Source organism: Vipera ursinii (genome assembly GCF_947247035.1).
Source record: "Vipera ursinii genome assembly, chromosome: 17".
NCBI classification, from domain to species: Eukaryota; Metazoa; Chordata; class Lepidosauria; order Squamata; family Viperidae; genus Vipera; species Vipera ursinii.
In genome coordinates, this window is record NC_139530.1 from 5,808,167 (window position 1) to 5,823,159 (window position 14,993).

The 14,993-nt window shown below is 53.3% G+C and overlaps 1 protein-coding gene across 1 annotated transcript in view; it reads right to left on the reverse strand.

Annotated features, from left to right (window-relative positions):
* The window catches only part of UBR4 (ubiquitin protein ligase E3 component n-recognin 4), a gene marked incomplete at its 5' end in the record, with an annotated part of 94,000 nt that overhangs the window by 57,308 nt on the left and 21,699 nt on the right, over nucleotides 1-14,993 (reverse strand). The window contains 12 exon segments of the mRNA XM_083375656.1: nucleotides 177-240; nucleotides 1,738-1,770; nucleotides 2,248-2,464; nucleotides 4,636-4,852; nucleotides 4,988-5,151; nucleotides 6,633-6,834; nucleotides 7,146-7,320; nucleotides 8,046-8,203; nucleotides 10,087-10,314; nucleotides 11,363-11,515; nucleotides 12,667-12,825; nucleotides 13,993-14,175. Of these exon segments, the coding sequence (XP_083231782.1) occupies nucleotides 177-240; nucleotides 1,738-1,770; nucleotides 2,248-2,464; nucleotides 4,636-4,852; nucleotides 4,988-5,151; nucleotides 6,633-6,834; nucleotides 7,146-7,320; nucleotides 8,046-8,203; nucleotides 10,087-10,314; nucleotides 11,363-11,515; nucleotides 12,667-12,825; nucleotides 13,993-14,175 (1,953 nt within the window).

Consider the following 14,993-nt stretch of genomic DNA (forward strand, 5'->3'; position numbering starts at 1 on the left):
GTGTATGCTCTGCCTTTCTGGATTTTAATTTGGGTGCAGGACAAGGAGCTCATTTCCGGACAAATCTCTGCTTCGGCACGACAGTCCGAGGAGCCGGCACCTGCCAAGCGTCGGGGTGCCACGCCTCGCTCCCCACAACCACCCCGCCCCGCCCTCCCCACAGCAAAGGGACTTGCCTTCTCGTTGCCCGGCCCGACGGCAAACCAACTTTCCAGGGCTTCTAAAGAGCTGACTACTAGCCTGCAGGAGGAGAGGAGGAGGAGAAGGAGAAGAAGGCGGGTCAGAAATGGCTCCTGCTCGGTCAGAAAGGAAAGCGGGGAGCAGTCAGGGGATGCCAAACTCTCCCCCCCCCACCCCGCCTGCCCCAGTGCAGAGAAAAAGAAGAAAAGCAAAGGAAATGAGCTGCTACAGGCACCATGCAGGTCCAAGCCAATCTGGCTCGTTTTCAGGGAAAAATCGGGGCTGTTTTAGGGCGGACCTCTAGCTCCAGATTGGTGGCAGCGGTGGGGATCAGTTAGCTGCCAGGAAAGTTGTTCTCTCCCAAAGAAAACGCAAAGACGTGGATGCCTGGGGATCTATTACATCAACAGCGTGATTAATATTTATATATTAAAGGTAAAAGGTTCCCCCACACACGCGTGCTAGTCGTTTCCGACTCTAGGGGCCGGTGCTCATCTCCCTTTCAAAGCCGAAGAGCCAGCGCTTGTCCGAGGACGTCTCCGTGGTCACGTGGCCGGCATGACTGGACACCAAAGGCCCACGGAACGCTGTTCCCTTCCCACCGGAGCGGTCCCTGTTTTTCTACTTGCATTTTTACGTGCTTTCGAACTGCTAGGTTGGCAGGAGCTGGGACGCGTAACAGGCGCTCCACTCTGTTACGCGGCGCTCGGGATTCGACCCGCCAAACTGCCGACCTTCTGATCGACAAGCTCGGCGTCCTAACCCACTGAGCCACACCGCGTCCCTCCTATCTTTTATCTACAAGATTCCGATTTTGAGACGATCCCTCCCAGCCTTCGTGGTACGTTATCAACCAGGAAGGAGCAGAAGGGAGGGGAAAAAGGGAGAAAGCCAGAACAGGCCCAACAAAAGTGGTCCAGCCAATTCCCGGTTTGAAGAAGGCTCAAGCCTTCTTCAGCTAGCCGGCATCTGAAACGAGCTACAGGAAAAAACAACTTACGAAAAAGGGGATCTCCTTCTAGGTTAAAAAAATAAATAAAAATAAAAATGAAACCAGCCCAGGAAGGATGTGAGGCAGAAAAAAACAAACGAAGAGCTAGCATGTCAATCTTGGGGGCATATCTCAGGGACTTCCTTCACACAACACGCAGGCAAGTTGCAGGTTCGCCTCGTTCTCGCGCTTCCCAAAAAGCTGGTCAAGCTCTGCCGTTCTGGTTTTTTTTTTTGGGGGGGGGGGGTTTAAGCCTAGAGGGCAGGCAACAGTTTAGCCAGGAGCAGACACACACACACACACCCCGGTTAGATTTTCTTTCCCTTTTTCCCCCGCTGACTTAATCTGCCATGCAAGGGACAACCCCCCCCCCCGTTATTAAGCAGTGCAGTGGAGCTTAATTATTTAAAAATCCCCAACCAGAACAACCCACCGATCGTACGTGTGAACACGCGCACAGAAAGAGGGGGGAAAAAAACCACAGCCAGTAGTAGGATGGAAAAGCAGCGGGCAGCCGTCTTTGCCACCCAAAGCCATCATGCAGAGACAGGCAAGGATATACTAACCGGTCCAGGGTGGTTAAGGACTCAGATTCAGAACTTTTTTTTTTTTGAGGGGGGTAGGGGAGCAAAAGGGGGGAAAAAAGGGGTGGGGGGGGGGAAAAGAAAAATAACATAGGTAGATATAAATGAAAAGATACGAAGCTCACAAGAGCCAGAATTGAGGAAAAAACACACATCCTAAAGAGCAACTCAACAGAGGGAGGGAGTCGGCCAACTAAACGGAGCTGGGAATTTGGGGGAGGGGGCGAGGGGGGGGGGAAACAGAAGGAAAGAGAAGCGCGTGGACAAAACGGGGCCCGAATAAAAAGTGTATTCCTTTCCTTTAAAGGTCTAAAAGTGCTGAAGTCCGCAAGACTTAAAAAAGCTGCCGAGGTTGGACGCGCCGCTTGCGGAAAAGGACGCCCTGGCACGGTGGATAGGCCAGAATTCAGGTCCAATCGGACCGGGAAGCAGCTTCAGAGAGAGAGAGAGGAACAGATTTTGCCAAACGAAAGGATCGGCCGTTAAGTTTACCTCTCCAGGACGGTGCCGCCCACGGCTGCGGGGGCGGCCGACTCCGTGTCGCCGGTGCCGTTCCCCTGATTCAGGTTCGGGGGGCAGACGCTGCTGACGGAGGCCGACGGGAAATCCTCCAGGGGTTCGTCCGGCCAGCCAAACTGCTCCTTGGTCTTGCCGTAGATTTTGACGGCGTCCAGCATGGTGACTCCGGCCGGGTCAACAGAGGCCCCGACTGCGGTTGGGAAAAAGAAGGGTAGGACGGGTTTCAATCTGCCACAGAGCACCCCCTGACACATCCACCATGCCCCCCCAGCCTGTGGGCCTTCTGGCATCTTTTGCAACTGCTTCTTGTGGTTCCTAAACCAAGATTGTTGCTTGGCATCCTGAGGCTCCACCAAGAAGCAACACCATTCCACAAACTATAGCCGGAGACTTCGTTTGTGGCTATCAAGTCTGCCTTCTTCGGCTTTGGTGCCTCGCTGGCATCCTGCGATTAAAGGCTGGGGAGGAGGAAGACAAATGGGGAATAAACCTGTAGGGGGAGGCGATGGGAAATAGGGAGGGGGGACAGCAGCTTGATGAAGTCCAGTGAAAGATGGAAGCAGTTTGTGCCAGGGCTCAAGGCCACTCAGCCCGAGACCGAATTGTGCCCCAAACCTCTCAGCATTCTCAAAACACCTATAACAGGGGTGTCAAACTCAATTTCATTGAGGGCCACATCAGCATTGTGGTTGCCCTCAGGGGGCCGGGTGGGTATGACCAGGGTGGGCGTGGCCTACTGGGTAGGCGTGGCTAGAGTGTGTATGGCCTACTGGGTGGGCCTGGCCAGCTCTACATCGTTCGCATCAAGGGTGCCTATGGGGGCCTGGGCAGGAGTGGGACAGATCTGAGGGTCTCTGGCAGAAGGAGGGTCTCTGGGCCAGGGCCAAGGCAGCGGAGACCGTTCCCTCACTGTTTCCAGGATGGCTTCGGGGGCCACATGAAACCACTTCGCGGGCCGGATCTGGCCCCCGGGTCTTGTGTTTGACATGTCTGACCTATAAGGTTCTTCCTTGGCTGAAGACAGACTGGTCACGGTGGGAAGGGCTGGGATGGGGGGGAAGAGTCTGTAACCTTTTCACGCGAGAAATCTAGTTCTAGCCTGAATTTTCTGCAGCCAGCAATCTCTAGTAAAAAAACCAAATGTAGTTCAAGCCTGACTTTCCTGTGGCCAGCAATATCTAGTAAAAGAACCAGACTTAGTTCCAGCCTGACTTTACATCTCTAGTAAAAGAACCAGACTTAGTTCTAGCCTGAATTTACTGCAGCCAGCAATATCTAGTAAAAGAATCAAACTTAAGTTCTCAAAACACCTATAAGGTTCTTCCTTGGCTGAAGACAGACTGGTCACGGCGGGAAGGGCTGGGATGGGGGGGAAAGTGTCTGTAACCTTTTCCCGCGGGAAATCGAGTTCTAGCCTGACTTTCCTGCAGCCGGCAGCCTTTAGCAAAAGACCCTGTCACTTCCTCCAAATGACGTCGAGGGTCTTTTTTCCTAAGGCAGGGCTTTTCAACCTTTTCACCCATTGTACCACTTTTAGGATACGGCAACATCCGAGTACCACCAGTGGGCCTAGCAAGGGGTCAAAAACTAGATGACAAATAAAAAAAAAAGGAGAAAAATGATGAAGTACAGGTCGTCCTCGACTTACAACAGTTCACTTAGTGACTGTTTGAAGTGACAATAGCCCTGAAAAAAGGGCCCCCCAAGCCACAGCCGAGCAAGACACCTGCCCGCCCGCCCGGCAGCGCTCTTCCTCCTGTCCGAGGTTTTCATTGTTGTCAGCCTTTCTGCTGAGGATTGGCAACGGGGGTGGGGTGGGGTGTTTGGTTTTTATTCCCCCCCCCTGGTCTGCTGGGTGGTTGCAGCAGGTTTTGGTCACTCCACGTGACCCTGGGACACTGTGATCGTCATAAATATGAATCGGTTGCCAAGCATCTGAATGTAAGTCACAAGGCCCTGGAGACGCTGCAACGTTCCAGCTGATCGGCGCTTCTTCTGGGCTCAGCAGAAGCGCCGGGATCAGCGCCGAACTCCAGCTGGATCCTGACGCCGATGCTGGCGCTTCTGCTGATCCTCGACAGCCCTGAAGAAGCGCCGATCCTGGCGCTTCCGCTGAGCCCCGACAGCCCTGCAGCTCCAGCCGTCTCTCGCTCAGACTTGTGCGGTGCTGCCACCGGTTCAGCTCATTCCCCTCCCCTGCTACCCCTTTTCAAGGATGGTCGCCTACCACCTGCCGGGTGCCGAGGTGCCACAGGTGGTACCCGTACCACTGGTTGAAAAACCCTGCCCTAAGGGACCCGGGACTGGGGCCAGGTCTGACGTCGGCATCCACCAAGACCGACCCCAAATCAGGGCTCTTACTGAAAATGGTCAGCTTCTTGTCGGCCTGCAGCGCTTCCTCGCGCGTAAAGGGGAAATCGAACCAGCGCGGGCGGCTGAGGTTGAGCTGCAAGGTGCGTCCGAAGACTTCCAGGTAGGAAGGGGCTCTCTCGATGGCTTGGGTGCCGATCTGGACCCTCATGCCGGTCATCACCATGGTGCTGTTGTTGTTGGTCACCTCGAGGGTGAAGCCGCCGGGCTAGCGGGAAAGGAGAGGCGCGGCGTCAAGAGGCAGGAAGGGCCAGGGCGTCGGCCTCTCCTCCCGCTGCCGGCCGTGGGGGAGGAGGGGAGGGGCTTCCTTGCCACCGCCGAAGCCCTGCCGGGCGGTTCCTACCTTGGTGTTGGCCAAGTACATGCCGGTGGAGTTGAGACGGTGCTTGATCTGCTGGGCGTTGTAGACCTGCAGGAGGTCGTTGCCCCCAAACTCCACGTCCGTCAGCTGCTGGTTGTGCTCGAAGAAGTCAATGGGGAAGCTCACCTGGCTGGAGGTGCGCGTGGCTGGAGGGGAAAGGAGGCGGCAGGAGCGGACGTCAGGCAGAGAGCAGAGCCAGGGGAGTGGAGTCCGGGATGGCTTTGGGAAGCCTCTCCAGGGATTCGGCCTCCCCTCCTCGCAGGTGAAAAGAATCGCTGTAAACAATCCCCCTTTACAACGTAACCCAGAGGCCTGTCTTTCTCCTGCTCCTTCCTTCCTTCCTTCCTTCCTTCCTTCCTTCCTTCCTTCCTTCCTCGTCCCTCTCGCTGCCTTCCCTATCCTCAGTTTGGGACTGAGAGCAAAAGGACTGGCCGGCAGGAAACGCAAAAATGTGAAAACTGTGTGAGATTCGATGTAAATAGTGGTGATGAGAGGAATCTCGTAGAAGGGGGGAGAAGGGAGGGAGGGGAGAGGAGGAAGGAGAGGAGCGAAAGGGAGGGGTAGAGGGAGGAGGAAGAGGAGGAAAAGGGCGGAAGAGGGAGGAAAGAAGGAAAGAGGAGGGGGAGGGAGGAAAGAGAGAAGAGAAAGAAGGGGAAAAGAAAGGAAGGAGGGAGGGAGGGAAGAGCAGGAGGAAGGGAAGAGGGGGAGGGAGGAGAGAGAAGGAGGAAGAGGGAGAGAAGAGGATAAGGCGAGGAAGGAGAGAGGAAAGAGGAAGAGGAAAAAAAGGGAGGGATAAAGGAACAGGAGAGGAGGAACAAGAGGAAGAAGGAGGGAAGGAGGAAAGAACAGGAGGAAGGAAAAGGACAGGACGGGGAGGGGGGGAAGTGAGGAGGAGGAGGAGGGAAGAAAAGGGAGGAAGGAAAGAGAGATGAGGAGGAGGAAGAAGAGAGACAGGAGGAAGAGGAGGAGGGAGGGAGGGAGGGGGGAGGAGAAAGGAAGGAGAGAGGGAGAGAGGAGGAAGAAAAGGGAGGAAGGAAAGAGAGATGAGGAAGAGGAGGAGGAAGAAGAGACAGGAGGAAGAGGAGGGAGGGAGGGGGGAGGAGAAAGGAAGGAGAGAGGGAGAGAGGAGGAAGAAAAGGGGGGAAGGAAAGAGATGAGGAAGAGGAGGAGGAAGAAGAGACAGGAGGAAGAGGAGGAGGGAGGGAGGGGGGAGGAGAAAGGAAGGAGAGAGGGAGAGGAGGGAAGGAAAGGGAGGAAGGAAAGAGAGATGAGGAGGAAGAAGAGAGACAGGAGGAAGAGGAGGAGGGAGGGGGAGGAGAAAGGAAGGAGAGAGGGAGAGAGGAGGGAAGGAAAGGGAGGAAGGAAAGAGAGATGAGGAGGAGGAAGAGAGACAGGAGGAAGAGGAGGAGGGAGGGAGGGGGGAGGAGAAAGGAAGGAGAGAGGGAGAGAGGAGGGAAGGAAAGGGAGGAAGGAAAGAGAGATGATGAGGAGGAAGAGAGACAGGAGGAAGAGGAGGAGGGAGGGAGGAGAAAGGAAGGGGAGAGAGGAGGAAGGAGGAGAGAGGGACAGAGGGAGAAAGAACCGCCTGCCCAGCTTCCAGAGCCAACCTGACCCGGCCGCGACTTACGCAGGGCTGCCGCTTTCCGCTTCCGCACGGGCTTCATGATGCTGACCACGCTGCTGGGCTGCAGGGCGGGCTGGAGCCAGTGCGAGGTGTTCTCCACGTTGGCCATGTAGATCCGCAGGCTGCCGTCCTCGCAGAGCAGGATCATGGTGGTGCGCTGCTGCTCGTTGCAGGCCGTGTGCCGGATGGCCACCATGTCTTGGATCTGGCACGGCAGGGAAGGGCACACCGGGGGGGTGAGGCCACGGTGGGTGGGGGGGGAGAGGAAGAGGGCTGGCCAGCAGGAAGGAGGCTCCTCGGGGGTTCTGGACCCCCCCCACCCCGCAGGTAAACCTGAATCGAATCCCCCCCCCCACACACACACACACCACCCCCGTTAACTTCACGAATGCCGATTCGGAAGCCGACTCGGTGAGCGTGCGGTTCTCCGACCGCTTTAGCGCCGCCACCCCCACCCCCACCCCCGGCTCCAGGCCGCTCAGCCCCCTCCCAAAAGGCAGGTCTGGCTGAGCTCACCTTGGCTTTAGCCGGCAAGGTCTTAATCTCCTGGATGAGGAACGTGTCCGGCTTGACCATCATGACCAGAGGGACGCCGGTCGTCTGTTGCACGCAGCACACCAGGCCCGGGTGGTTCATGACTTCGGACCACTGGCAGAGGGCCGGGGGGGTCTTGCTGGTCCCCCCGTTAGAGCTGGAAGACAGGGAGGCCGGGGGTGTGTGGGAGGGTGTGTGTGTGTGTGTGTGTGTGTGAATGAATGAACCTTTATTGTCAAAGTACAACCATGTATACATTGAGATTAGCTGAGCCTCCCTTTGTGTGTGTGTGTGTGTGTGTTAACCGGGAGTTACCAGCCATTCGCTCCCAGCTGCACAGCCAAGTCCTTTCGGAAAAAGAACGCAGGCTGTCCTCCACTTACGACAGCTCCTTTAGCGACCCCAACGGCACGGGGGGGGGGGAAGTGCCTGGGGACCAGTTCCCCTCCCCACAGTCATGACCTTTGCAGCATCCCCAACGGTTTCATCCGGACGCTTGGCAACTGGCTCGCGGTTGTGACGTGGTTGCCGTGTCCCGGGGGGGGGGGGTTTCCCCTTTTTTGCCACTTTTTGACAAGGGGGAAGCTGGGACCAACTGAACAACGGGTTTGACCAGCGGATCAAACCGCGGCGATTCGCTTTTAACCCCGGAGGAGAGAAAGGCCGCCGAGAGGGGATAAAACTCCCTGAAGAAGTGTTCTCGCTTAACGGCGGAAAACCGGGGGCCCGATTGCGCTCGCAAGTTGAGGACTGCCTGTACGAGACCTCCACGAAGCTGGGGAAATTCAGTGGCAAGACGCCCCCCCTATCCTCAAATTCCCCCTGGCTTTTCGGCATCCATCCCGACTGGGCGAGGGGAGGGAGGGAGGGGGAGGGCCTCACCTCTTGATGTTGATGGCAAAGACGTGGAGGACCTCCAGAGTCGCCCGGCTGATGGTGGCCGCGAAGGACTTGCCCTGGGTGTAGCTGAAGAAAAGCATCTGCAGGACGTGGGAGTAGTAGATGGACACGCCGCCTCCGGCTACCTGGCCGTTGCTGTCCTGCCGGGGACACAAGGCAGAAGAGAGGGCATGCGTGGGCTTCCACCCCGCCAAAAAAAACACCCGCCTCGGACTCTCCGAGCGGCCTCAGCCCACTCGCCGCGGGACAAAAAGTTGCAATATACCGTATATGAAGGAAGTTTGTGCCTAGGCCTCTCACATCCTGGACCCAACTTCTACCTTCCAAACAATGCCACAGGGCAGAATTCCTCAGCCAGGCACATGGGGTCTTCCAACTCGGCCCTTTGAGGACTCGTGGACTTCAACTCCCAGAATTCCTCAGCCAGGCACATGGGGTCTTCCAACTCGGCCCTTTGAGGACTCGTGGACTTCAACTCCCAGAATTCCTCAGCCAGGCATGCTGGGAGTTGAAGTCCACAAGTCACGAAAGGGCCGAGTTGGAAGACCCCTGTGCTCTAGGGCATTGCACGCCAGAACTGTTGAAGACGCAAGGAGATTTCCCCTTCCCCCCCCCATGCCGTCACTCTGCTGAACAACTAATTCCCCACAACACTGACAAACTTCCGCGTTACTATTCTTCTTCTCATCTTTCCTGTTACCTCCTGTTACCTTGCCTTGTGACGATAACTTTGTAGCTTGTAACTTACGAGTTGTATTACTGCATGCTGGTATGCTTTAGGTTGATTGCTGATTTAGTATCCTATGACTATGGCTGTGTTGTTATCTTATGATTTATGATGGAATGTATTTTTACAAGGACTATCTATGATTGTGATTTATCGTCTGCTGCCTGAATGCACACTGAGAGCTTCTGCACCAGAGACAAATTCCTTGTGTGTCCAACTTGGCCAATAGAGAATTCTAATTCTAATTCTAAAAAGTCTAATTCTAATTCTTATTCCATTTCATTCTATTCTGCTTCTATTCCTATTCGATTCTTTCCATATTCTATTCTACTCTGTTCTGTTCTATTCTATTCTACAATCTGTCTATTCTATTCTGTTCTTTCCATATTCCATTCCATTCCATTCTATTCCATTCTCAATAAAGATTCTATTCTACTCTATTCTAGAATCTGTCTATTCTATTCTATTATTTCTACATTCTATTCTAATCTATTGTATTTATCCATGTTCTATTCTATTCTACAATCTATTCTATTCTTTCCCTATTCCTATTCCTAATTCTATTCTATTCTATTCTATTCCATTATTCTATCCCTATTCCTATTCCTATTCCTAATTCTATTCTATTCCATTTATTCTATTCTATTCCTATTCCTAATTCTATTCTATTCCATTCCATTATTCTATTCTATTCCTATTCCTATTCCTATTCTATTCGATTCGATTCGGTTCCATTATTCTATTCTATTCCATTCTGTATTTTCTATTCTATTCTATTCTATTCTATATTATTCTATTCTATTCTATTCTATTCTATTCTATTATTCTATTCTATTCTATTCTATTCTATTCTATTCTATTCTATTCTACTCTACTCTACTCTACTCTACTCTACTCTACTCCACTCCACTCCACTCCACTCCACTCCACTCCACTCCACTCCACTCCACTCCACTCCATTCCATTCCATTCCATCCCATTTTTTCCTATTCTATTCCGTTCCGTTCCATTCCTACTCTACTATATTCTAAGTGGTGGAACAGAATCATTAAAGGCTACCAAAGGAGGGTCAAAGTGAATGTGAAGTAAAGTAGAACATTTTTTTTAAAAAAATATTTTCAATAATTAAATAGAATTGTTGAATTGTCCCACATGGAGCTGTCCCGGAGAGGTTGGCCGTGGGTCGAGTTGGTCCCTTTCCCTCAAGGAAGCCCCCCCCCCTTTTTTTAAATCTGGAGGGGTTTCTGGACGGTGCCGTGGCCGCATTGAGGTGGGAGGCCGAGCGCGGCTGGATACCTTCAGGTCCTCGTGGCTGACTTCAAGGACGTTGGTGACGTAGAACGGGCCGTGCTGGGCGCTGCTGGCCTCCTCCATGAGCTGCAGGTAGATGTAGCCGGCCGAGGACATGATGACCACGATGTTCTTGCTCTCCTCGTTGAAGAGGAAGGTGATGTCCCGGATTTTGGAGCTCGGCAGCAGGAAGTAGAAGGTGGGGCTTAAGGCGTCCACCGAGAGGTCGTAGATCTGCGCAACAGCAGGAGCACTTAAGACTTATATACCGCTTTGCAGAGCTTTGCGGCCCCCCTCTAAGCGGTTTACAAGTGGCAGCCTGTTGCCTCATTTTACCGACCTCGGAAGGACGGAAGGCTGAGTCAAACTGGAGCTGGTTAGGATCGAACTGCTGGCAGTTGGCAGAGCCAGCCTGCAATGCTGCCTTCTAACCACTGTGCCACTACAGCTTCCTTCCGTTTCCTTCCTTCCCTTCCTTCTCATTTTCCCTCCCTCCCTCCCTCCTTCCTTCTCCTTATTTCCCTCCCTCCCTTCCATCTCTCCTTCCTTCCTTCCTTCCTTCCTTCCTTCCTTCCTTCCTTCCTTCCTTCCTTCCTTCCTCCCTTTCCCAAGCAATAAGACTTATATACCACTTCACAGGGCTTTGCAGCCCCCTCTAAGCGGTTTACAGTCAGCCTGTCGCCTCCCCCCAACAATCTGGGTCCTCAATTTACCGACCTCGGAAGGATGGAAGGCTGAGTCAAACTGGAGCTGGTTAGGATCGAACTGCTGGCAGTGGGCAGAGTTAGCCTGCAATGCTGCATTCTAACCACTGCGCCACCACGGCTCTTAATGCAACATCCGATCAGCTACAGCAACAGCAGTAGCGTTTAGACTTACATACCGCTTCACGGTGCTTTACAGCCTCCCACTCTAAGCGGTTTACAGAGTCGGCATATTTGCCCCTCCAACAATCTGGGTCCTCATTTTACCGACCTCGGAAGGACGGAAGGCCGAGTCAACCTTGAGCAGGTCAGGATCCAGCTGCAGGCTGTGGGCAGCCGGCCGTCAGCAGAAGCAGCCTGCAATACTGCATTCTAACCACTGTCCCAGGAGGGCTCTTGTGGAAGGAAGGAAGGAAGGAAGGAAGGAAGGAAGGAAGGAAGGAAGGAAGGAAGGAAGGAAGGAAGGGGGTTGGGAAGACCAGAGAGGCCACGCCAGCTGGCCACGCAAGAGGTTCTGGAGGAGATTGGAGCAGAGGGAGAGGAGCAGGAGGAGTTAGGTCAGCCTCCACGGACCCTACCTTGACAAAGTCGGCGGTGACGATGGCCAGTTCCGTCTGGGATCCCGGAAGCCAGACTGCCTTGATGATGAAGTTGCCCGTGGCGAGCTGAGGGTGGAGCACTAGGTGATCCGAGACGGAGCCCGAACTGCTGAAGGTGAGGACATGGCAGTCCTGGAAAAGGGGTCAAGAGAGGGGAGTTACAGACTGACCGTCTGGCGAGGCTGTCAGCCATCCATCCTTGCCCCGGAGGTGCTTTCCCCCCCCCCACTTTCCTTTCCTTTTCTCAGGAGGCAACCGGACTTTCTTCAGACAGCACAGACAGCCCGGGCCCGTTTTCAAACTGTGAAGGGACCCAGGAACAAAAATATCCTGCAGCCAAGAAGGCTCCACACCCATTTGCACCGCTCAGGTGAGCCTGAGGATACAGGTAAAACTTCCAGGTGGCTTCAACGACTCTCTAAAAGGATGCAAATGTCCAGCTGTCTGCAAGGAGTATAAATCCTCCCTCTCCCCCCCCCACCCTCCGGTCAGAGCAGAAGAAGCTTCTTGGGGGAGAAGGGAAACGTCTTCAAAAGAAACACAAAGGGACAGGATGGCAGTCTTCCAGTCTCTCAGGGGCTGCCCCAAAGAAGAGGAAGTCAAGCTATTCTCCAAAGCGCCCGAAGGCAGGACAAGAAGCAACGGATGGAGACTAGTCAAGGAGAGAAGCAACCTGGAACTAAGGAGAAACTTCCTGACAGTGAGGACAATTAACCAGTGGAACCACCTGCCTCCAGAAGCGGTGAATGCTCCAACACTGGAAGTTTTTAAGAAGAGACTGGACAGCCATTTGTCTGAAATGGTATAGGGTTTCCTGCCTGAGCAGGGGGGTTGGACTAGACGACCTCCAAGGTCCCTTCCAACTACTACTACTACTTCTTCTTCTTCTTCTTCTTCTTCTTCTTCTTCTTCTTCTTCTTCTTCTTCTTCTTCTTCTTCTTCTTCTTCTTCTTATTATTATTATTATTATTATTATTATTATTATTATTATTGATCATCACAGTCAGCCAGATGTTCAGACTGGATTTGGCACTTCTGTCTACCTATCGAGTCCTTCCCAAGGACCTGGGATAGGCAGATGTGGATGTTGGATGGTATCACAGATCTCGTCACAGGTTGGAAGCAGTTCCTAGTAAGGCCGCCTCTTGCGATTGACTAATGGCGAATTGGTCAGTGCCGATGATGGTGTTCAAGTGGTGCTCCAGTTGTTTGGGGATTGCACCCAAGGCGCCTATTACTATTGGTGGTACTACTACTACTACTGTTGTTGTTGTTGTTCTTACCTTCAGCCCGCAAACAGCCAGATAGTCCTCCTTGCAGGGGTTGCCCGTCAGGGTGAGCACCGTGAAGGGGACAGGCGCAGAGGCCAGGCGGGTTAGCGTCAGCTTCCTCTTGCTGGAATCGGCTTGCTTCAGCAGCGCGGAGAGCTGCAGCACGGTGATCTGCCGGGGCAAGCAACACACGGACATTGCGGCAGAGTTATTGCTACAACCCAGGAAAGGGAGGGGGGGAGGAGAAGAATTTAAATGAAGCTCCCGGAATCCCGGTTTTCCACCCAGGAGCCTCGAGGGATCTCTGCCTGCCAGCTGCAAAGAACACGAAACTGCAGATTGCCGGAAATGGTTCTCGGGCTCACTTTGACGTCTATCAACTGGGAATTTCCCCCCCGGGTTTTACAGACTTTATGGTGCTGGTTGATAGCCCCACTTGGTTAGACCTGATCAGAAATGGGGAAGGTTGCCAGGAGAAGCTGCAGGCCCCAGCTTTGTCGTTGTGTGTCTGTGTCTGGGGGTGGGGGGAAGAGAGACGATCAGGGCGCCAGGGACCTCTCCCTCCACCTTCTACGCTGGAGATTGGCAGATTTTATACAAATGTATAACATTCTATTGGATTGTGAGATAAAATAAGGTAAAGGTTCCCCCGCACATGCGTGCTAGTCGTTTCCGACTCTAGGGGCCGGTGCTCATCTCCGTTTCAAAGCCGAAGAGCCAGCGCTTGTCCGAGGACGTCTCCGTGGTCATGTGGCCGGCATGACTAGACGCCAAAGGCGCACGGAACGCTGTTACCTTCCCACCGGAGCGGTCCCTGTTTTTTACTTGCATTTTTTACGTGCTTTCGAACTGCTAGGTTGGCAGAAGCTGGGACGAGTAACAGGCGCTCACTCTGTTACACAGCACTCGGGATTCGACCCGCCAAACTGCCGACCTTCCGATCGACAAGCTCAGCGTCCTAACCCACTGAGCCACACTGCGTCCCTTAGTGAGATAAAATACCCAAATACAAAAAAACAAACAGTAGGGCCCAGCGGGGAAGGAGGAGGGCGAAAAGCGAAGGCACTGACTTCCGACTTCCCCTGGGGCAGCCGAATAAAGCGTGAAGGTCGCACCTACCACTTTGTCCCTTTTTCCAAAGGAAAGAGCCATTTCTATAACAAGGAGTCAATCTAATCCGTCAAATCCCCCCAAATCGAAAGTTTCTTCCCCCCTCTCCCCCAACCCCCAACCCCCCTCAAGCACAAACTCCAGGTGGAAGCCAAGAGAGGGCCGGAGATTCGTAGGGGTCTTTTTTCCCCCCGTTCCCGGGGGACGGACCCTCCTCGGCCAACTCACCTTGCCCTTCTCGTGGCTGACCGCCAGGTGCTGGCGCCGCCCGTGAGGCGAGGATAACACGCACATGGCCACCCGCCGCAGGACGTGGGCGCTGATCAGCTGGCGGATGGTCTGGCCTTGGTCGCCGCTGTAGTTCATCCGGACGTTCTCAAAGGCTCCTTCCTGGGAGCCCAGAGTCGGCACCTGGGGGGGGGGGAGGAGCAGGGCAGGGGGGGTGGGGGAAAGGGGGAGGCCGTGAGCGACTCAGCCTGGAACCTCGGGTGGGGATACCGCGTTTCCCCGAAAACGAGACCCTTCGTTCCTTCCTTTTTCTTTCTTTCCTATTTCTTTCTCTCCTTTTTTCTTCTTTCCTTTCGTCTTTCCCCTTCCCTCCTTCCTTTCCTTCCTTCCTTGTTCTTTCCTTTTTCTCTTTCCTTCCTCTCTTCCTTTCTTTCTTTCCTTCCTTCTTTCTTTTCCTTGCCTTCCTTTCTTTCTTTCCTTCCTTTCCTCTTTTTCTTCCCTTCCCTTCTTTCTTTCCCTCCTTCCTTTCTTCCCTTCTTTGTTCCTTTCCTTCCTTCCTTTCCTTTTCTTTCCCTTTCCCTCCTTCCTTGTTTTCCTTCTCTCTCTTTCCTTCCTTCCTTTTTTCTTTTCCTTGCTTTCCTTCTTTCCTTTTTTCCTTCCTTCCTTCCCTTTTCCTTTTCCTTCCCTTCCCTTCTTTCTTTCCCTTTCCTTTCTTCCCTTTTTTTCTTTCTTTCCTTCCTTCCTTCCTTCCTTTTCTTTCCTTTCCTCTCTTCCTCTTTCCTTCCTTCTCTCCTTCCTTCTTTGTTCTTTCCTTTTTCTCTTTCCTTCCTCTCTTCCTTTCTTTCTCTTTCCTTCCTTCCTTCCTTTTCCTTGCTTCCCTTCCTTCCTTTCTTCCCTTTTTCTTTTTTCTTTCCTTTTCTTTCTTTCCCTCCTTCCTCTTTCTTCCCTTTTCTTTCTTCCCTTTTTCTTTTCTTTCCTTTTCTTTCTTCCCTTTTTCTTTT